Below are 24,861 nucleotides of genomic sequence, written 5' to 3' on the forward strand. Positions count from 1 at the left end.
TTACTAAGCGGCCAAAAACAAAATTGACAGAGCTGTTAAGACAAAACAAATGTTTGTTATATACCATAGCGAGTTTAACAATAATTTCCCTCCAGAATTTAGAAAACAAAATCCCTTGATAGGAATTAGGAACCCTCAGATACAAGATCCATAAAACTAATTCATCTTCAATTACATAACCCTCTCATAAATCTTCTCAAACAAAGGTTGAATACTTCTGTTATAGCATTTGAAGTAAATTCCAGTGCTGTGGCTGCTTAAGATTCTTGAATGTTATGGCGTAGGAAACAAGCCACGTCAGATTTCTTGTAGAATGTAGAGCTATTCAAACCTTCACTTCTCCTTCAAGCTGAAACTGAACTTTTTATGAAGACTAGTCATCAATCAGCCTGCGACTTGCTAATAAAGCTACCAAAATCTCATTTGTGGAATGGAATATTTTTTTAAGCCTGCAAAGATGGTCAGATAACTTATGAAGGGGAAGCACAGATCAAATAAGAATTATACCTATGTTGTTGGTACTGTTGAGATAATCATCCATTATCATTGTAAGGGCATCTCCAACCGAACTCCAAACGCTTGAATGTCGTCGCTGGCGAGCTCCAGCCGAACGGTAAAACTTCCGTTATTTGGTTGCGGGTGAACAATGGGATGACAATATTGGTGTTACACTGTTCATCTTCATCATTTTTTGTCTCTATCGAACTTGCCGAAGAAACGCGCGAAAGAAGAGAAAGACTGTTACCTTCGCAAAAGGGGACAAAATGGAGTTCGATTGGAGATGAATCACGTCATTTTTTAGTTTCACAGTATTTTGGAGTAAAAAATGAGATTTTCGGTTGGAGATGCCCATTAATGGAGATATTGCAATTTGTTGACTTATATGAATATAAAGATTAAAGAACTTCTGGCTTACTATTAAACAATGGACTTTCCTGTAAAGGTCAATGAGCGTGTTGTTTCCCTAAGCCTCCCTAACTGAGAGAACATCATCACGGGGATGAGCCTCTTCAATGATAACCTCTATCTTATCCCCGATTTGCTTTCCAGCTGAAACAGACGCACAAGCTTGAATTCCCACCTGCATAAATAATATAATAGGTCAGGAGAATAAGAAGGAAGACATGCAGACAAAACCTCCTTTCCTTCGATGCACTGAGGAAACAAAGGCATTAACTAAAGGGCTGCTTGAGATCAATTTCTATTCTTGTTTTTGTAATTGTTTTTTATTAAGCATGTTTGCTTTGTATTTTTCAACTGTTTCTTTTTTTTTTTTTAGAACAAATCAAACTATTTTGCGTATTTCCATTATTTTAAAAATGAAAATCACCCCATATTTAACGACTGCCAGCCACAACCACCACTAACTATCACCCCAACAAAAGCAAAAATAAACTTCATTAGATACCAAATGTGGTTTTTGTTTTATATCCAAACATAAACAAGCCCAAACAAAACAAAAAAAGTGATCCCAACAGCTCCTAAGAGATGTGGAGGTGAAAATATCTATATATCTCAAATATTGATAAATATGTCCTAAAAATCAAAAGATAAGCAAAAGAATATATTACACAAAACACAGAATAAGAGGTCATAATCATTTACAAATATTAGACAAACTGCAAAACCTGATGCAGGTTAAAAATTTTGGGAAGTAGAGCTTTTGAAAGGGGACAAGTTAAAACTTGTAGAAATACAAATCAAAGTAGCAGTTCCATGTATACCCGGACAAGCCCTGTCGGCCAATATTTCAAAAAATGTGATGCACTTAGTTATTACATCCACAATGTGCTGATCATCATTGTTACCATAATCAAGCAAAGTCGAAGTCATGTTATACTACTGTTAGTACAACAATGGTACTACTACGGCTTTGTTTGGGACGGCTTTTTATTGCTTCTTAAAGCTGATTTCTAGTTAAAAAATAGAAAAATATTTATACTATAAAGCTGTTTTAAGAAGCAGCAAGAAAGCCGTCCCAAATGAAGCCTAAGTGGTGATATACTGATGTTGTGCATTTACATTTTCTTATGAAAATAAAATTATAATATTCTAACATAGAAATTAGAGCTACTGGAAAAGTCAGTCCATAGGCTCATGAAGCCATAGAGAAAATGCATGTACAAAATAGTGATTTCCTGAGCATATTTCTAATATAATTTTGAATATTCTCAAACCAGGAAAAATGAAACAAAAACAAAAAACGCACACACACACACACGACCAAATAAAATCACAACGCTAAAATCTAAATTGAACAAAATAAAAATTATGACACAAATTTCCTGGTGGTTGATCATACTAGTCAAAAGAAGTGTTTGACGCACAAACTACAAAGAATTTGATGTGAAGAACAAAGTAAATAGTAAAAGGAAGCACGAGACAGGCACTAATGAAACAACTTTTCCTAATTAGTCTTTTTCATTTTAGTTGAGTGATCTTCCATCAAGGCAGTCAAGTAATGATTTGGAACTAAATTCTGAACATTGTTTAGAATCTTTATTAGTCATTATTTTCCTCACCCTTCAATATAGGCATTTGAGACATTTCTACGTAATTCGCCAACATGTTTTACTCCAATGCCACCTCTAAACTCAATTAGAATAATATCATATTTGTATTGTTTATCACATACCAAATTGTTTTTTATTGAACTATCATATTCATGTTAGGATAGTCAAAATCAATATTAAAACATACAACAAAATAAATTAATCTTCCCTGGCAGTTGTATTCCTAGTGTATACTACACTACTTTTTATTCATATGATGTCATGAGTTATGACATACACATTGATCAAAAAATGAAAAAGATTATTTTGGATTTTACATCGTGCAACTATGCAATTAATATAAAATGGATAATCCTTGTCTAGACCAATATTATGTAAATGAATGCAAGACTTTTGCATTATTTAAAGGAGCATGGCTATTTTCATATATTTAAACCAAATAAAATAATTATTAAAAATATGTTTTTATTGATGCATACTACTTACAAAAGGCTCAATTTGAATATTATTTATTTCAATAATAAATTGTTTCTACCTTTCCTTGTAAATATTTTCTGCACAATTGAATGTGTCATTATATATGTACATATTAAAACCATATCAACTTCGAAAAAAATATACACCAAGGCCTTGGGTGGCCATCATTAGTAACCATCACTATAACCAATGCAAGAAAAAAAGAACTAAATGATAATCTTTAATATAAACAAATGCCAAAAAAGTCCCTCGACCTTTAGTGTGTGGCCACTTTAAGCTCAGGGTATCATATTTCTTAGTCTCTCAATTAAGCAATATTAATCCCAAATAGCCCCTCATAAAAATTGATGAAATTTGAGATGCAAAACTAAATTCCAATTTAGTCTCTTGTAATTCATAAAAATTGATCCCAATTTAACTGCAAAAGAACTATTAGGGATCAATTTCGTACAATTAATAGACTAAATTGGAGAAATGATACTCTGAGACTAAATTGGTCATAGATGAATAATTAGGGATCCTTTTGGGATTTAATCCTATATAAATTTGAAACTCTTTGGTAACTTTATGATTACTAATATCAATTAATACTCTACCATTAATATCTCCAATAACATGAGCATAGATTGGACACTCATCTTTGCCTCAATGTCCAAACCAATTCCTGTAATACTCGATCATGCCTTCTAAGTCAATAAAAATTATATGGAAATTTTTTAATTCCATGTACTTCTCTATTAATTGCCTAAAGGTTTTCGTTTGGGTAGAGCTAAAATGGAATGTAATTTTAGTGATAGATCTAGTGATGGGATTTTAACATTGGGTGATCAAATCATTAAAAAGAGCATATGTTTTAGATATCTCAGGTCTATTGTTCAAAATAATGGTGAAATGGATGAGGATATTATTATTAGTATTCAAGCTGGATGGCTAAAGTGGAGGAATGCATCAAGTTGCTTGTGTGATAAAAAAATACCCCTCAAACTTAAGGAAGAATTTTATAAGATGGAAATGAGACCTACAATACTTTATGGCGTAGAATGTCGGGCATTAAAAGAGAAGCATAAAATTAAGTGTTGTAGAGATGAGGATGCTCAGCTGGGTGAGCAGCTTTACACTTAAAGACAGAATGCAAAATGAGCATATACATGAAAAGATTGGCGTAAATCCAGTGGCAGATAAGATTAGAGATTCGTCTTAGATGGTTTGATCTCATAAAGCATCGGTCTTCTGATGCCTTATTGAGAGAGTAGATATATAAGAGCCAACCTATATTAAGAAAAGTAGAGTTATACCTAAAAAGACTTAGTTATAAAGTATTAAATTTATCTTTTTTATTATATTTAAATAAGAACTTAACTCTTAATAGAACACGATGGAGAAAAGGAATTCATGTAGCCGATCTCATGTAGTGGGATAAAGATTTGTTGTTGTTATTGTTATTGAACTTCTCTATTAATTGTCTTAGCACAACAGATACTTTAATAATAAATCTTTCTAGCAAGAAATCAAATTGGTTCTTCAAAACTGATAAAAATGAATTTCTATCTCACAAACAAATGGTTTTCCAATGTTAGGTGATCACGTTATTAGAAAGAATGCATATAATAAAGGGTTCTCATTTTTTTTTTCTTTTTTTTTTTTTATAAACTTTATTGTTTTATTGTAGAAATCTCTCATTGTTATGAGCTTTACGTACTTTTCTTTCTTCATTCACAAATATGAAACTCCATGAAATATGTTATCTTCTAAATATAAATTTGTACTATGATGTCATGCTTTATTTACTTTCATAAATATGGTCTTTCATATTGCACTGCGTAGCTTGCTAGTTTCTACATAAATGCAGGAGTGACGATGTTTCAATCTAATTTTTTCACTTTTCTTCTTGAATATTGCTGGAATCTTGACTCATATAGCATCTGGCTTGTTTTTACTTGCACTTTAGCAATTCACATAGCATTTAGTGATTTTAGGATTTTAAGCATAAATTATTTGAAGCCTGGTACAAGAGTTGTAATGCCTCTAGTGTCTGTGTGACCTAAATCTCATGGCTTCAAATAATGCCAACAAAAACTCTACAAGGATAAGAAAATTTCACAAGAGACCCTAAGTCTAAAGTTATTCAACATTTTAGGAGAAAATCTCTGTTCCGATTAGACTCTTTATATTCCAATCTCATAACCAAGGAAACAGGCTACAGCTTCCCATTAATTTTGCCATCTTAATGTGCCAGGTTTTTTTTTTTTTTTTTTTGATACCATATAAATACCTCAATAAGAAGCAGAGAAGCAGTTCGATCTTTAATGAACCGAAGAATTAAGGCACCAAACTTCCTTTCTCTTGGTTGTCTTCTGAAATACTCCAATAACCAGTATCTTAGGCTGCTGCTTTGGAGCTTCTTGGCAACTTTAACATGCAGATTAACAAGGCATTGTATTCCTTCTAGTTCACCAGAGGAAAATGGCATGGATTCACCCCTTAGAAAAGACTTGATCTGAAATTTAAAATATATAGAACTTTATATTCCAAACTGAAAACAGTATAGAAGAAACTAAGTTATTCAAAAATTCTAAATACGAAGATTCTAGTCATTTTTATTAATGAATTTCATTCCTGAAGCAAGAAGTGATTGAACTTCAAGCTATATGTAGCCACAAAATTCAAAATGCAAAGTTCAAGTAAACATGCAAATGGTTCATTATTTTGATATACCTCTCGGTCTTCCCCGCTCAAGATCAAACAGCTCAACCAAAAGAACAAATCATAAATAAAGCACAGGAAATATTTTCTAAACCAACTGGTGCTATGACCAATGAATGAGACCTGCAACAATGTAGCATACTAGAAGGGTTTATGTGCATTCCCTGATCCTACATCGTAGAGAGGTAGTAGTAGCATGAAGTCAAATTCGAGCAATTTAGGCTCGGCTCTACTCAAAATTTGTGAGTTCGCTATGACTTAAAATCAACACAAACGCAAATCATGTTTCAATTATAGCTAAAGTCAACATGAAAGGGACAGATACCAAGCCGACTCAAAACATTTTACATTTGACTCGATAATATTAGCACAAAATGCATTATACTATTTCCATAATCCAAACAAGCTCCAAACAACTCCAAATTAAATAGCTTATAATACAATATTTTATATTTAAAAATGTATAATTCATATATATTAATATGTATGAATTAAATAAATTCAAATTGATTCATATCAAATTTCATACAAGACGCCTCAGGCTTAAAATTTTGTTGAAGCCAAGAATTAAATTATGAATTGAATTGAAATGAATCAAATCGATTTTGAATAGACTCAATTAGAATGAGTTTCAAGTTTCAACTAATATAACCACTGGTATGGAGAGATCTCCGTAATTCACATCCCTAACCGACATTGAAATAAAAATAACCTAAAATTGTGATCCTATTTCTGCCCTCCAGTTATACAAATTTCCAGAACCCTTTTGATGATACGCTCATCAATCAAATGCATCAAAGTTCTCTATGAATAGTTTTGTTTGCATGAGTTAATAATTAAAATTTTAAATGAGTAGAATTTTTCAAATGACCTATAATTAAATACATGAGGTTAAGGGTTGATGTTAGGCCAATAGGCAATCAAAAATCTCCTACTAAAATTCATAAGAAAGGTTTAAGTCAAGGCTTAAAATTGCACAATTGGGTATTGATGTGTTTTTGTTAGTGAGGTGAGGCGTAAGCCTCATGATGTTTTGAGGTGCAAGCCTCAAAATTCAAAAATTGCATAAAGTAAAAAATAAAGGTTAAAAGTAATTTTTTATATAATACCCAAATAATATATTAAACGATGACATATTATTAATTTTCCATTGAGCTGTGAAGTAACAGATTGACATACATATGAAAAAAAAATCACAAGATGTAAAGTGATAAGTGATAAATTGTACAAAATAGAACTGAAATCCAAATATTACAAGGGAAAAAACAACATAAAATTATCATATAAAATCAATTTCAACTTCAAATTTCTTCTTCATTTATTTAAATCATTTTTCTCTTTCATAAATATTTTTCATTAACATAAAAAAGAGTAATACTCCAAAATTTTTAGATGAGGAGGTGGTGGTGTGTGGCTTTTAAATGATACCCGACGACAGCTATGACAGTGGTGGCTGTTAAGAAGGCAGCGAGCTGGAAGTCAAAGCAGTCGAGAGGAAGTTATTGCAGCTCGGGGGTGCATGAAGGCATCATTTGTTTGGAGCTTTAGTTTATGATTTAGATAAGTTTTAATAATAATAATATATAGAGTGAGGCGTACGCATCAATCCAGTGAGATGAGGTGCACCTCAAGGTGGGCCTCAAGCAAGCTAAAGAGCAAGCCTCATAAAAAAATATCAAGGTGTAAGCCTCGAGGCATTTTTCACTGGAATTGTGCTGAGGCGAGTCTCATATTACACAATTTTAAACAATGATTTTAAGTAATTCATACTCATAACCTCCAAATTAAAATAAAGAAAACCTAAATTTTTGCTCCTTTGAATTAATGATATGAATACAAATTTGAATTTTGCAAGTGTTGAGAGGTTCCCAAATAGTAAAAGTCCACAATCTAGCTCAACTGCCATTACGAATAGGTAAGAGTTTACTAAGACGTATAAGTGATATAACACAACGTAATTCGATTGTAAAGAAAGGAAGGCATCCATTGGTAAGGATGTCATCCACAAGTGATGCTTCACATTGACCCAAGTAGAGTGAAAAGTAAGAAAGGGTCCAATAAGAGTGAAAAATGAGAATGGGTTAACTATGACTAAAACTACAAGTAAATTTGCTATATGAATTTATGAGAAGAAAGGAGATTTGGTGGACATGGCGATTAGAAGAAAAATTGATATCACCTGTTTGAATAAAACTAAATGAAAAAAAAAAAAATCAAAGGACATTGGAGAAGATCATAAATAAAGTTATAAATTGAAATGAGCCAGGATCATAGCAGATAGAGAGTTGAAAGATAGGATTGATGAGATGAATAGAGTTAATCAAGGATATTGTTATTAAGTTAATTATTAATGAGAACATTATAAATGTAATTATTGCTTACACTCATCAAGTTGAATTAGAAAACAGTTTGAAAAACTCATTATGGGAACAGATGGATAAGCTACTAAAAAGCATACAATAATAAAAGAGGATAATTACTGAATTGACTTAAATAGACATATATGTTTTTAAAAGGTTGGAATCAGAGGATGCATCAAGAGTATGGAATAGAATTTACATTTTAATAGAAGAAGACATTATAAAAATGAATGTTGTTAATGCTCTACAATATATGTTAAATGGATATATAGATTTTATAGAAATTGATAAGCTATTATAATGTATGCAAGAATAAAAAGAACAATTATTGGCTTGAGTTAAATGGATATATAGATTTTAAAATGGCTGGTTATGAAAGGATTCATGGAGGGTATGGAATAAGAATTTAAAATTGGTTATGAAAGGATTCATGGAAGGTATGGAATAAGAATTTAAAATGCGTGAGAGAAGCTATATTTGATTTCACAGAAGTTTATGATCTAGTGATAATGAATACATGATTTAAAAAATGAAAAAAAAAAACATTTAATTACTTCTAAAAGTTATAGGCTTCTTTTCGCATTGAAGAAAATAAATCATTTTTGCAAATAATGTAAAACAATTATAAGAGAAAACTTAACCACAATATAAAATAATAATGGATGCATATCTTAGAAGCATAAGGATAAAAAAAATCCTATAGAATAAGATGGTCAAAACTTGAAAAATACAAAATTTTTAATCTTTCAAAATAGGTTGTTAAAAGAGATTAATTGAAACTCTTCAAATGAACAAAATCAAATAAGGGATATAATGACTCGTAGAAGATTCTCACATTAGGTTTAGAAGAGTCTAGAAATAGACCTTATGTAAGGAGGCTTGTTAGAGAAGTGGGAGATACAAAAGGTTATTAAAGAAAAACAAGTGTACAATTAAAGAGGATCAAATGATATCGGTGTAAAATTTCTACAAATGCTTATTTAGAAAATGTTAATTCAAAAAGCTAATAATTGGATGAGTATTTAATATTTTTACATATCATATAATGAATTTACATTAAAAATCTAACTAAATACTGGAAAATAATATGTAAAATAATCTAATATCAATTATTCTAGTTTTATATTTAAATGTTTTATCATGAAAAATTTATATATATATATATATATATATATTAGTATAAAAATAGACCCAAGTGCCACGAACCTTGAGATTGTGTGGCCATAGCATCATAAAATGAACTAGCACCTTTATGGGATGATTTGTTCAATTATTTCCTCCAGTAAGTAGTTAATCAAAGCATAGATGGGAAAAAAAATTTCTAAGTATTGTTCATTCTGGATGAATTTGGATTCGTATAGATGACATCCAGAGTATAAAAATATTATGAACATTTTTATCCATACGAACATGTAAAATTTTTTAACTATTTGTCCGGGAAGATCTATAGTTCGTACATATGGTATCTAGAGTATAAAAATATTGTGAACAATTTAATCCATAGATACTAGTAAATTTTTTGAACTGTTTGTCTGGGATGATCAAGAGTTTGAAAATTTGGGATATCTTTTTGTCCAGACGAATAGGAAATTTTTTATAACTGTTTGTACTATACGATATACATATCATATTGTACGATATGATATTTTTTTCTCAAATTTCAGCAGTCTTCCAGCACCCCCTCCCTATGAGGAGAGGTTAAGGAGGGCACTTGCCCTTTAGGTCCGCTCGGCCGGGATTAGATCCATGACTAAGAGCTTCGGGGGGCATATCAACCCCGGAATACGTCTTCGATTCTCCAATTTGACGATTGTTGCGCTTTCCTATCTTTTTTTATCATTAATAATAATAATAATAATACTTATTATTATTATTTATCATTACTTATCATTATAATAATTATTAATATTTTATTAATAATAACAACATACAATAAACCCCCATTCTTCCCTCTCATCACTCACTACTTCAAACAAATGAGCAAGATCTTGCGGGTTCGGGTGGAATCAGAGCTGTCCATGGGTGAGGCGGAGAAGCACACGTGTGGTGTTGATGTGTGAGGCGGATTGGGCGTTGCCGATCAGAGTTGGCTAGGTCGGACGGGTTCACAACTTGGTCACAATGGAGAAGCTACTCGTGTGCGGTCAGAGTCAGATAAACGGCTTCGAAGGTCGGAGTGGGATTTGGGTCACACATCGGCTTCGACTGCAGGCAAACGGGAGGTCGGGAGTGACGGAAGTAGTGCACGAGAACAGTGTCGGGTCGATCGGCATGGGTTTGTGCGGGACCAGCCGACTAGACAGGGCTTCGGCTTCCTGTTAGGGTTATGAGAGCCTGAAAGAGGAAGACTGTGTGCTTGAGGTGAAATGGGAGAGATTCGTCGTTCTTCTATGCTTGTGAGGGAGTTTTGCGTCATGTGGAGCAAACGAGGGATAATGGGATCGTGGGTAGTGAAAGCCGGTTGGGTTGGTCGTTCAACAGTTTACATGTCAACAATATATATATAATTTTTCATGATAAAACTTTTAAATATAAAACTAGAATAATTGATATTACATCAACCATATGAAATAGTTCGCTAAAATATTTTATTCCACTTTACAAATTTATGACCATTAAAAAATTATGATAAAGAAATTTATAGTGTCTACCACTATAATTAATTTTGGAATCACACATTCAATTTATTTTAGATGTGACAAAATATATGCTCATGAAATTTTATTTAATAGAGTATTACATCAACAAATTCATTAAAAACTAGTTCATCACTCTGCAATGTAAGATGTAAGGGATGAAAAGAAAAAAAATATAAATAGAATTAAATTGTTCCCCATCTTAAGCTAGAGTGATTAAAAGTTGAGCAAATAAATTTAACATCATATTATAAAAATAAATAGCCATTAGATAAAATATTTGACCTAAATGATTTAACAATTAAGTATTTAAATAAATTTGTTATACTTTTTAATAAATGATTGTACTTTTTAAATTTAAAATTATGACTAAGGTTATAAAAACCTGACCATATATGAAACCGGTACAAGCGGTTCAAGATTTACTGATTTGATCGGGATTGTAGCGGATAGGGCAATAAATACTAAAAGTATTTAAATATGAACTAAATAATGTAATAATATAAATATGTGGCAAGAAATAGAAAGAGCTAATATCTTCAACAATTAAAAATTTAAACACCTTCAATATTTAAGAACCTTTTTTTATAGCCATAGCAATAAGAAAAATTTAGATGCTCATTTAAAATCTTATATTTTCAAATTCGAGGGAGAGTGCAATGACCGATGGAGAGGGAAGTTTAACACAAGATGAAAGCCAATTAGATGCATGCAAAAGAGAACAATATGAGATGAGGGCTAGGATTACATATTAGATAACTAAGTATATAAATAGTATAAATTTATTTAAAAGAATTCATTTCTTAGCCCTTTCATTTAAAATTTAAATAATATTGGGAACCGGACGATTCTATAAAATCGAGATCAGTTCATCGATTAAGCTCCATTTCTCATCTAGTCTCTGAAAGAGGCAGTACAATAGAGTTTATCCTGAGGTTGTGAATGTTATAAGAGGAGAGCAACTAATCTCTGAAAGAGGGAGTAGTGTAATTAGACAAAGAGTCGGCAACAAGATATGTGTCAAAGACAGCATGTACAATATCCTTAAATAAAGTACAATAGAGAGCATCGACAAAGTTATCATCAAAGAGAATCAACGTGAGGTTGATATAGTAAGCGCATAGCCACCAACACAATCAACATTGAAGAACATAGATAGATTGTAGTGGCAAACAAACCTTGCTAGAAATAGAGGCCAAGTGCCTCAGTGGTCGATGATGGAGATTAGTTGTAGGAGGCATCTAGAGAGGTGAGAGGGGAAACAATAGGGGAAAAAGGTATGTGTTTTTTCTTCTTTTTTTGTATGTGTGGGGGTGACAGCATTTACAAGCTCGAAAAATGAGTTCTAAGTGTAATAGTCGGTAACACACAAGCATCGCAAGCGTGGTGATCAAAGAAAATTCAAAGAATCTTATTGCTTTGATACCATGTTAGAAGGTAAATTGTATTATAAAGGTTTATGTACCTATATATAGATAAGAAAACAAAATAATTAAGGAGAATTTCCTATATAATGTTGTGGGCTCCGAAAATTCGACCCCAGCCTCTGCCTGCACTGATTGCTTTTGCTTTTGGTGAGGGAGTTTTAACGGAATTAAGTTCCGAGGTAAATTTTGGAAGACATATGGGTTTGTAGATAAGACACTATCAAGAGATTTCGCCCTCATTTTGCGAGGACTTAATGATCTGAGTTCTGGTTTCATATAGGCGCAAGCCCCTATAGTTAATTACCCCTCCCGGTAACGAAAGAAAACTTTTGATTAAGGCTAGTCGTCAATCATATACGTAGAGAATACGTGTTATCTAGCATATAGTAGCAGCATGGGTTGAAGGATTAGAAAGGTTTGGGAATTTGAAGTTTTGATATTTAAAATAGAAACATCACCATCTTGCACTTAAAGCGGATGGTGTGAGAATGGATGATGGACCCGATCAAGATCTCATGGTTCCGTCGTCCCGGGCCATCGTGGTCCCTAGTCTACTTAGTCATAGGAGGTAGTCGACCCAACCTGACAGAAGGATCCTTGTCGGCAGCCATGGGTTGCTTCGTCCAAGAGTACCCTTGTAGACCTAGTATGAGTGTTTGTCTAAGGGGACAAATTTGAATCCACCTTAGCTAACAGAGGGCTTCGTGCCCTATCGATCATATCATATTGATTCATATCTCAATGATTTGATGACACTAAGGAGCGTATCGGCGCTGGCCATAACCGGTATTTCGTGGTGCCATTTGGCAGCAAAACCACTCGGTCAGAGAGCCCCAGGTCATAACCTTTTATCCTGCGGTGCCATTTGGCGGCAAAACCGCCGGTCAGAGGACACGTACCACGTTCTTATTGGCAGGAGATTATTTGAGAATGGATCCTAGTGATATTTTCGACTAGGCATTTGACTCTATGTGAGCTGAAGTTATATTCGAATTTGTCTACCTCAACAAACTGTTGCGGAGGATGGATGAATTTTACTTTTTAAGTGATTAATAGTTTATTTCAATTTTAAATATTTTGGGGTTTTGGGATTTTTTTTGGATTTTAGAATTTGTGGAGTTTTGGATTTTGAATGGACTCTTGGGAGTCATTTGAAAGCTATGTTGCACCAATACGGATACGACGACACGGATACGACACGATACGGATACGGGACACGTCAATTCTTAAAAATATAGGATATGGGTACGGCGCGGATACGGCATTATAATTTATAAATCATACATAAAAATTAAGAAAGCAATTAAAGCATAATATTTGAAATTACAAAAAAAAATGACAACAACATCATTTGTAGCCTTGTAGCTTATAATATCAAAATAAAAGTAACCTTTTAGCTTATAATATCAAATTTTAAGTAAGCATTAAATGTCTAGTACAACAACAAAAGCATAAACATAAATTATCTAGCACATGAAGTTTCAACTATTCAATAGAAGGAATGATATAATTATCTTCTTCATTGGTTTGTCTTTGAACTTTTATATCATTTTCAATAAATATCATAGCTTCTAATTCAGGCTCATCAAGTGAAAGATTAGTAATTTTTAATATTTTCATATCATCAAGAGACTCAAATCCATCTCGGAAATGAGAGAATCTTGCTCGCAACCGCGGAAGTAAATACGACACGTCTTTTTTTTTCGGATTTCTTTTTGTTTTTCAACGGACACGCGTATCGGATACACGTGTCCTTTTGAAATTAAATAGTATTTAATTGGATACAGCTTTGGCGTATCCGACACGTATCGGTGGAGTATCGGAGGCGTATCCGTGTATCGGTGTATCAGATACAGCACGCCTTCATAAATAGGTGTATCGGTGCAATATAGTTTGAAAGTATTTTGAATCACCCCTCCGGTTGAAATCTACGTTCAACGCGACCATCATCGGGGCGAAAGGGGTATTTCCTTTGTTGATTAAACCTTGTCGACTCGGCCAAGCTTTTGACCGAGGATCAGGTTTCGAGGCTTTATACATTTATTAGTGAATTCTCCTGAGTATAGGCCTTGAAGGTCTAATATATATAAAACAAATATACCGGTCACCACAACTGTATGTTTGCTTAATGGTTCGAACCCCGTCGACTTCTATTGATTCGTATATAATGATTAAGTTCGAACTTGAATTCACTTATTGACCCGCGCAGCATCATTAGACGTCACGTGTGTACCCATAATATGCTCGCCGGGGCCCATGTGGGCGTTTGGGGGCATTTTATAATTATTTATTGACCTTTTTCAACTCCTATTTATTCGCTTAGGAGGATCGGGTTCAAATTTATTGACCCGCACAGCATCCCTAAACGTCACATGTACTTCTACAACATGTTCACCGGGGCCAATGTGGGTGTTTGGGGGCATTTTGAAATTATTTGTTAAACCTTGTCGACTCCTATTTACCTGCTTAGGAGGATCAAGTTCAAATTTATTGACCCACACAGCATCCATAGATGTCACGTGCATACTAATAACACGCTCGTCGGGGCCCATGCGGGTGAATGATTGCACTTGCCCTTTTTGTGTACCTATGTATACAAACTATAGTGCATGTACACGGGCATTCTTGGAATATTTGTGAAACGCATCCTGTCCGCTTGCATGAATGTTGCTTAGGAGGATTAAGTTCAAATTTATTGACCCACACAGCATCCATAGATGTCACGTGCATACTAATAACACGCTCGTCGGGGCCCATGCGGGTGAATGATTGCACTTGCCCTTTTTGTGTACCTATGTATACAAACTATAGTGCATGTACACGGGCATTCTTGGAATATTTGTGAAACGCATCCTGTCCGCTTGCATGAATGTTGCAAATCTGGTGACGATATTATCTGGATGTCATAAGGCATCTCATCATCTTGATGTTGACTCAACTTTTCTCATTCACCAAGGAGGTTCTTCTGGACTTTGAAATCAATGACCGCAGCTTTGGAAAGAACTCCTTTTAGGATCTTTAGTGCAGTGGACTTATTATTTCCGATGATTGTGGATACCAAGATTATTTTCTTCCTAAGTATATGACCCATAAGAAATTTTGGAACACCAGGAAGTTTAGTTTGAATTTGCTCAAACATCTCTTCCATTCTGCCATGAGGTGTTCTTTTTCGTATATCGAGTTATCTTCATACCCGACATACTTTGCAGCATCTCAATCACCGCTGTTGTGGGTGATATCTGTAATTGTGTCCACAGTGGTTCGCTATGCCTACGATATACCTGCTGTTGTTATCCACAAGTAGCTCGTGTTCATTTGCAAAGGACCCATTATATCCACTACGACCTCCTAGAAGTGTTCGTAGAAGAACCATTGTTCCTACATCATATCCACCTTTCACCAATCTCAGGTGGTTTGATGATTTCTCTTGTTTGTAGGGACAGGTTTTCCGCTATCAGGTGGTAGTATTGTCATCTCAATCTAAGGCATTTTTTCTAGTTTTGGAGGTTTCAATGATGCAGATAGGGGACACCCATGCATTCTGCAACCATTTGTTGTTCTCGCAGATACGATGCACCTGATCTCATAAAGACTGTTATTAGAGTCCACTATATTCTTTGTTTGTATGCATTGAGGTCAAATGACATTAGCACTTGCAACTATATTTGTTTAAGACTTGTTCAGCAAATCTTGATCATTAACTTGTCATATCACTATGTATTGTACTCATTTGCCTTTTGTACTTTCTCGAAGTTGGATCATTATTGGTGACGGAGATGTCATTGTATTTCTTCATCCCTACTCGCTTACTTCAGTTGTCTATTTGATCAAACAGATCTTTCTATGGCAAGTCCTTGTGTTCACTTTGAGTTGTATTGCTTGTATGAAGTTTATTTGAACGCAATCATTTCAAGCAAATTACTTCGAAGCCCACAAGTCCTTGTGCATCTGTTAGCATGATTGACATTTGCTTGTATGGTGTTTATTTGGATACAATTGAATGATTAAGATTTGCTTAGATCTTAATTGTTCATTCATCGATCCAAAGTTTGGTTCTATATGCTCCATTTCAATTCAATTTCTTCAGAGCACATATTCATTCAAGTCCAGCTCTTTGTGGTCCACATTAAGTTCTTCGTAGCTCATTTGCAAGTTCAACTGAATACTCAAATTGATTTGAATTTTGGTTCCAGCTTGATTTTATTTTATTTGGGTTTGAGCCTTGATTAATCGTTTAGATTTTGTTCAGGTTTAGGTCCACAAGTCCACTATTCATTCTCATTTGAGTCCAAGTTCTTGTTCTCTTGAGTTCAAACCAGGTCCGAGTGCGGTCGAATATTCACCCGAAATTTCGGCAACCTCTCGGAGTCTCCCCCGTTTAGGGGAAAACTACGAGAAACTGAGCCTTCCCACCACGCGCAATAAAGGCGTGTATGGTAGGTTTCCTCGGACGAGGACATCGCGGCCGTAATCTTTCTTCCCACCACGCGCAATAAAGGCGTTTATGGGGCCATTGGTACCTATTTAAAACGACAGTTTGCTTTCCCCTCGCACGAGGGTACTTATGAGTGACCCCGCCTCGCCGTAGGCGTCGCACCGGGGTATCATCCTACCACGCGCAATAAAGGCGTGTATAGGCGATTTTCTGGTGCGCCACGAACGCCGAAGTAGAGTTTAGGTGATTACCCACCTCGTCGTAGGCGTCAGACTGGGGTCCCATCCCAGCACATACAATAAAGGCGTGTATAAGCGGTTTTCCGGTCCGCCGCAAACTTCGAGAGCGAGAATCTGAGTTTAGGAAAATTCGTATCTTCGCGGGGTTGTCGGCAGTGGAGGCTCGTGGACCGAGGCAAGAAGAGGCGAGCATATCTTTTTTTTATTAATTCTAATTAATATTAATTATAATAATAATTAATTATATACAATTTATAATTAATTATTAATTATAATTAAGTATAATTAGTAAATTAATTGTAATTATAATTAATTAGTGACTAATTATAATTAATCAAAATTAATTATAATTAACTAAATAATTATAATTGATAATTAATTACTACTTATTAATTAATTATAATAAATTAATTAATTATAATTATAACTAAATAATAATTAAAGATAATTAATAATTATTACAATTAATTAAAATCCAATTTTGTTGGATTTGATCGAAGAAGCGCTCGAAGGGGAGAAAGTTACCTTCTCAGACTGCGAGTTCCCGTAGTTGCTTCCGATCAAAATGTTTTGGCTCCCGATCCGGCTGGAAGGGAAAGTCATGGAGTTGCGAAGTCGAACAGCTCCGAGGAAGCCGAAGAAGCAAGGCGAAAGGGAGAAAGTTGCCTTCAAAGCGACCGAGCTCCCGTCTCTTCTTCCGATTAAAATGTCGTAACTTCCAGTCCGATCGGGAGGGGAAGTCGTTGAAGTCACGAAGTCGAGCAGCTAGGAAGGAGCGGGAGAAGAAAAGAGCTTCCTTGCCGGTTCCGACCAAAGCGTCGTAACTTCTGATTCAGTAGGTAGGGAAAGTCATTCCAGGAGCGGAGTCGGACAGCGCCTAAGGAGCCTAAGGAGCGACGTTGCTTCCGCTCAAAGTGTCGTAACCTCCAATTCGACTTGAAGGGCACGTCGTCGTCGGAGCACAGTCGAACAGCACGAAGGAGCCGAAGAAGCCACGGGAAGGGAGAGAGTTCGAGAGAGAGCGGAAGTGAGAAAGAGAGAGCACGGGAGCCAGAGAAGAGGCCGAAGGCCTCGCTCCATTCCCCTCTGATCGACGCGAGCGAGTTGTGCGACGTGGGAGGAGGTCGCGGACATGCGACATGCTTCAGCAGAGAGCAGGTGAGATTTCATTTTTTTTTTTTTTTTGTTTCATAAACGGGTCAACAAATGCGGAAATAAAATAATCATAAATAATGTAGAGTGCTACTATAAATGATTAGCACGTGTGATAAATTAGATATGATAACAATTTTAATACTTCCAATTTTTTATACGTTCGCATGAGGATTCCAATTAATCATATGCGCAAATAAGAAAACCAACACAAGGCGTCGGCTTAGAAGTAGAAAGAAAAGCAACAACATCATTATCATGTAAAAAAAATACCTGATAGTGGGCTAGAAGATCAATGTATCTTCTAATTGGAGATGTAAACTGTACATAGCCAGGAATACCCAAAATACCATGGCGAATAGGCTGTTTAAAATCCATTTCAGCAGCACGCATTATTCTGACATAAGCAGAGCTCCTTACTGGTCCTTCTGGAAGATGGGCAAATGCGAATGGCGAGATGCTTGACTGAGGCTGACCTCTGTAAGGCAATGGAATATTGTGGGCAGAACCAAAGGTAGCTACAACCTCTCCACAAAGTATCATCATTTCTGAAACAAGCCGCATTGCAGGGTCTGATTGGTCTTCAACATATAGGTTGATCAAGGGTTCAGGATCATCAGGATTGGCTACTTTGACACGTGGCTCAATCATGGTTGTATCTATTGCCCCCTGAAAGTTAAATTTTTTGCTTCTTATTAAAAATATTGAACAACGAGCACTTATTTTCAACTGAGAGAGCCTTTAACCAATATCACTTAGAGAAGCGATTGAGATAATCTGCTAAGGAAGCATAGGTTATTACATAGAGAAGGACGAAGGAGAAAACAGAAAACAAAGCATTTGTGCCTCAATAAATATAACCTTCTTTTTTTGTTCTTTTTTTTTTTCTGGTTAAAAGTGGCCTATACAAGCTTATATGCATACAGACGTTAGCTTTCCATAGATAGGTCGGGCTATATAAGTAATCAGTTGAGCATATAAAGTTACAATAAATGGATAGAGAGAGAACTTTGAACTTACAATACAATGCATTATATCCTTCTAACATAAAAGACTTTTCTGATGTGTTAATCATTAGACATCACTCAGGAGATATATGATATTTTATAGATTGCACTTGTCATTTTTGGCTACTATGTGCTTAAAGAAAATGAGAAAAACAAGAAATACAGAGCTAAGCCCAGCTTTAAACATGAGACATTCACTATATGCCATTAGCAGGTTAAAATTTTCAACTCATTTTCAAACCAAACACAACCCAGTTGCATGTTTTAACATTTTTATGGCTTAATTTTTATGAACGTGCTATGATGAACATGAAGCAAATTTAAAAGTCCTTATTCATTTGACATGCAAGTCAAGGGAAATGGCATTGATTTAGTAACCCTTTTTAGTAACAATGTAAAATATTACCCTATGATGATGGTTTCTATGACAATGGAAAGCATTTTGTGGGCTCCGAAAATTCACGCCCAGGCCTCATCTGCTTTTGGGAGAGTTTTAACGGATTAAATTCCAAAGTAAATTTTCAGAAGGCATATTAGGTTTGAAATAAGACACTACCAAGAGATTTCGCCCTCATTTTGCGAGGACTTCAGATCTGAGTTTTAGTTTCCAATAGGTGCAAGCCCCTATAGTTAATTATCCCTCCCAATAGCGAGAGATAACTTTCGATTAAGGCTAGTCGTCAATCAAAAACGTAGAAACACGTGTTATCTGTCATATAGTAGAAGCATGAATTTGATATTTGAAAATTTGATATTTAAAATTAGAAATTTCACTATCCTGCACTTAAAGTGGATGGTGGGAAGTGATGGCGAACCCGATCGAGATCCCCTGATTCCGTCATCCCGGGTGATCACGGTCCCCGGGTCTACTTAGTTAGAGGAGGTAGTCGACCCAACCTGACAGAAAAATCATTATCGACAGTCATAGGTTGTGTCGTCCAAGAATACCTTGTAGAGCTAGGGTAAGTATTTGTCTAAGGGGATAAATATGAATCAACCTTAGCTAACAGAGGGCTTTGTGTCCTATCAATTATACCTTATTGATTCATATCTAAAAGATTTAATGCCATTGGGGAGCTTACGAGATCTGGTCATGACCGTAATTTAGTGGTGTCATTTAGCGGCAAACCACCCGGTTCAGAGGGTCCCGGTCATAACCGTTTACTTGCAGTGTCATTTGGTGGCAAAACCGTCTGTTAGAGGACACGTGTCACATCCTTGCTTGTAAGAGACTGTTTGAGAATGAATTATAGTGATATTCTCGACCATACATCAGTTCTTTATGAGTTAAAGTGATATTTAAATTTGTCCATCTCAACAAACTGTTGCAAAGGGTTGATAGTTTTTATTTTAAGTGTTTGATGGTTGAATTTTGATTTTAAATGTTTTAAATTTTGAAATTTTAGAATTTTTAGAATTTTGATCTTTCAAGGGTATTTAGGAAATATATAAAATATTTGGAATTAACTCCTTTGGTTGAGATCTATCTACGTTCAGCACGGCCATCATTGGAGTATTCATGGGTAATTGTATTTTATTGATTGAACCATGTCAACTCTGTTTGTTGGCCAATAGAGGATTAGGTTCATCATAGGCTTTATGCCTTTACTAATGAATTTTTCTTGTTCATAAGCCTTGAAGGCCTAATATAAACGTATAAAACAAATGTCCCGGTCGATCCCACGACCATATATTTTTTCATTGGTTCAAGTCGTGTCGACTCCTATTCTATCAAGGAGAAATATTAGACTTGAACTTAAGTTCATTTTTTGACCTGCGCAACATGCTCAGATGTCACGTATGTAAATATGACACGCTCTTTGGGGCTCTTGCGGGTATTTAGGGGGTATTTTTATAATTACATGTTCAACCTTATCGACTGTCTAATTGTTGATGGAGGATCAGGCTCAAACTTAAATTTATCATTTTGACCCACGCAACTTCCTCAGACGTCACGTGTATATCCGTAAAACTCTCGTCGGGGCCCAAACGGTATTTAGGGGGTATTTTGTGATTATCTGTTAAACCTTATCGATTATATCTAATTGCTAACAGAGGATCGGGTTTGTTGTCGGCTTTGTGCCTTTACTAGTGGATTTTCATTGTTGTATGCTTTGAAGGTCTAATATGAACTATAAAACAAAATATCCTGGTCGATGCTACATACATGTTAACAGTTAATAATAGTGATAAGTTGAAGGTCTAATTTAACTAAATTGATATGTATTTATTCAATAAGTAGTGATACGTTTAAGGGAGAATATGTCTACCAATTATATACTATCTACTTACAAGGAGATCAAAAAATTAGTGTTAAGCTTTAAACAGCTTGATCAAGTACCAGCGAGACTAGGTATTAACATTATGCATGGTCTTCTCATACGCATGCATGGATATATAAACATGCAAATGCCCATTTTTTATATTATTTACACATTTGACTTAGGGCTTTAAAATCATTCATTCCATATTAAGTTCAGATAATGTAGCCAACAGTTCCAAAATGAAAATGGTAAATGTCCTGTCTTAAAGTTATAGCCTGAACCAAGTAAAGAACAAAAAACCAACACTCAACAAAAATATCAAATTTGGGATGTTGAAAATAGCATTTGCTCAAGGAAAAGTGCATGCAATCAGCATTCTCATTCAAATGAAGACTTAAAACATGCAAACTGATCTTCATGGTTAAGAACATAACCTGGTTCCGACGCCATTGTAAACGGAGGGAAGCTGCCTCAGATAAAATTCTCAGTTCAGCCTCCTCTTCCAAGCCCAAATGAAGTAACTCTGACGCACTCTCATAGGTCAACATGTAGGTTGGCCTTATGATGGAGTTACATATTGTGTACTCTGCAATACTGTAAAGCAATTATTGATTAGGGTTTTATAGGTTTTAATATAAATATCGGTCTTTCCATAAATACTTTCATCATAAACAATCCAACACATCAAATATCAGATGTAAAACATACCTTCCATCTTCATGCAGGGTTACAGACACACTGACAGCTTTGCAAAGCTTCCCTTGCAGCAAACTCATACCTTCCATGGCAAGCTTTTCAGGGAACATTGGAAATGTGGCAGTGGGCAAAAAAATAGAGGTTCCTCTGCGCATTGCCTCCCTGAAAAGTAATAAAATGCTAAATCATCTCTGTTCACTCAAATTTATCTTTATAAAGCTTATTAACAACAGTTGAACCTGTCAATTATGCTCCTAGGTTCAACCAAACAAGCAGGATCTGCAACATGTATCCAGACCTTAATCTTACCATCTGGTAGCTTCACAGCGCTCAGTGCATCATCAAGCTGGATCACCACCAATACAATTATTACTATAGAAAGAAGCCACAAGGGAGCATTTTTTTAAAACAATTTCTAAGCTTATTCAAGTATCATAGAATGCTTAGATGCATCCTTACCTCATCAGCTTCATCAACATCAATTGCATACACTTTCAAGGATGAAAGATCTTTTCTGATACCCTGAAATTAATAACAAAACATCAATGTAAAGTGGAAAAGAAAAAGGTGGATTAAAAAGATTCAAAAGGCAAACACATATAAAGTTACAATTCTACCTCATCAACGTCAGTAGAAGTTGTTAAAAGGTTTTCAGCAGCCAATAATACTTCCTCACGTTGTTCAGTACTGATATTGAACTTCAAGAGATCGAGATTAACATGAACTGGGAAATAGCCAACATCTATAAGAAGGTTCACCGCATTAGATGAAGTCTTTGATAGTCCCATTCCCTTGAGAATCTATCTCCATAGCACCCAATCAAAATAGAGTAAATTAAGTCAAAATATGATGATACAAAAGATTAGTAAATTTGACATCCTAAACTAATGTTTGATATATTTTATTCAAAAATTAGAGTCACAAATGACTAGGACACACATCAACACAAATGGGGCAAGAGTAAGTTGTTCCTTATTTAATATTTTTTTAATTAATGAGGGATGCTCAAATATTCCAAGTTAAAATAAATTTTTAACATAACTCTGAAATGAAAAACAAATGTCAATATCTTCATTGATCATAGGACTTCAAATGGCGATTAATTATTTAATTTCATCAATAGAATTTGATGTAAAAAGTGAATAGAAGCAATGAAATGACAGCACTGATCCCAACACCAGAAAGGAAAAAAGACATCAATACTTGTGGCAATTTTAGCTTTGGGCAGAATTTTTAAAACAAAAAATAAAAAAGAGTTTGGCAACCCTAGAATGCCCTCAAAAAGGCAACTAATGTCTCCTTCAACTTTATTATTTACTGTGTTTTTAGTTAAAATAAATTATTAACCTGTTTTCTTAAAAAAGTTTACTAACAAGAACACTCCTAGTCTGTTACTTTGTTATGCCTTCATGACAGAGAGCAAGCACTGAAAAGCATAGTGAAGCCAGATTGCTCACATTTCCAGCAGTTTTCTTCTGTTCATCATTTTTGCACGCATCAATAGCATAAGCTTCAAGAGAAACCATCCATTGTCTGCACTTCTCTTCCTTCAACCATGAACATTTAGAAGGTTTACTGCAAGGAGGTGAAGCCTTCGCTGAAACAAGTAATTTGACAAATTCTTCCACTTCCTTGTTAAATGCCTCTTTGAGATTCTTCCTATGAATAAGTTCTTCCACCTACAACCATATTACATAAATGAGATATATGCTACAATAAAAAAGAAGAGTGAAGTCAGCCTCTCAAATGTCAAAAAAGGCTGTTACTTAACATGATCATACAAAGTGGAATGGCAACGGTACAAAAAATTATTCATTATAAAGTAATTAATTATAATCGGGAGTATCATGCAGCATGCAAACAGCAGCGTGAAAACACAAACTATCAGTTGTACTTGATATTCTATGGGAGACCTCATATGACGGATATAAAGAAAGTCAATCAAAATGACATGCCCATTTCACAGATACTCGAGAACTGAATTCATGAGAAATTGACAGGTTAAGGAAACTTCTCAACTCTTTAAAAAATTATCAACTTCATGATCTCTAGCTCAAAAAAGTTAAACTTTTAAGGTTTTTTACTTTTAAGGCCTTAAATAATCTCATAATACACGGGTAATTAACTTAGATGCCATTAATCACATGTCAGATTCGACCAACATCTTTCAAACATACCAACCCTATCCTAACAATTGAAAAATCAAATTAGTCAGTGGCTCCTTAACTACTATTGAATTACAAGGAAATATTCTCATTTTTCCTTTCACTTACTTTTAACAATCTTTTACTTGTCTCTCATCTAACAGTAAAACTTTTATTTATTCATAAAATAACCCAGGATCAAAACTCTGAGGCCATATTCTTTACTGATAATTGTATTTTTCAAGACCTAACTATGGCAAGAAGATTGATCGAGTGTTGACCCCTATAACCAGCTCGAATCTTAAATTTGATAAAGAAGGATTCAGTTTGAATATGGATTGCATTAAATTTGATTATGCACTAGTCGAGGAAGCAAATTAAATGACAAACACCAAGTTTCTATTAGTGGGAGCCCACATCGAGCTAGAGAAAATGATGGGTTATACATACTTGAAGACAATAATAATTGTAACAATCATTCATCTCTTTTCTTTATGTTTGTTTCTAGTGAAGATACTATTTGGAATCATCATTATAAATTAGGACATCTGCCTTCTAAAATTCTCAAATGTATGTTTCCCTCCTAATTAAAAATGTTGACAATAATATGAAACCTGTGAAATTGCTAAACATTATAGAGCATCTTTTATTTTGAGTGAATCTCGATCATCTACTTATTTTATATATATTAATCTAATCAAATATCTGAGAACCTTCGAAAATCCCTACCATCCCTGTAGCTAAAGTATTTATAACACTTATTGATTATTACACTTTGAATGGCATGTGTTTATCTTATCAAATAAAA

General features: G+C 34.6%; 1 protein-coding gene across 1 annotated transcript in view; it reads right to left on the bottom strand.

The window, feature by feature from the left end:
- The window catches only part of LOC110108434 (ribonuclease II, chloroplastic/mitochondrial), a 29,376-nt gene continuing 4,515 nt past the window's right edge, over positions 1–24,861 (bottom strand). Inside the window, exons 6-15 of the mRNA XM_020839064.2 lie at positions 23,367–23,588; positions 22,527–22,709; positions 22,369–22,431; positions 22,149–22,255; positions 21,922–22,071; positions 21,648–21,807; positions 18,216–18,611; positions 5,263–5,487; positions 917–1,081; positions 1–449 (exon numbers count right to left, since the gene is read on the bottom strand). Coding sequence (XP_020694723.1) covers positions 965–1,081; positions 5,263–5,487; positions 18,216–18,611; positions 21,648–21,807; positions 21,922–22,071; positions 22,149–22,255; positions 22,369–22,431; positions 22,527–22,709; positions 23,367–23,588 — 1,623 coding nt within the window. The 3' untranslated portion in view covers positions 1–449; positions 917–964. The remainder of the gene's footprint in view (positions 450–916; positions 1,082–5,262; positions 5,488–18,215; positions 18,612–21,647; positions 21,808–21,921; positions 22,072–22,148; positions 22,256–22,368; positions 22,432–22,526; positions 22,710–23,366; positions 23,589–24,861) is intronic.

Source organism: Dendrobium catenatum, unplaced genomic scaffold, assembly GCF_001605985.2.
Source record: "Dendrobium catenatum unplaced genomic scaffold, ASM160598v2 fragScaff_scaffold_1221, whole genome shotgun sequence".
Lineage (NCBI taxonomy): Eukaryota > Viridiplantae > Streptophyta > Magnoliopsida > Asparagales > Orchidaceae > Dendrobium > Dendrobium catenatum.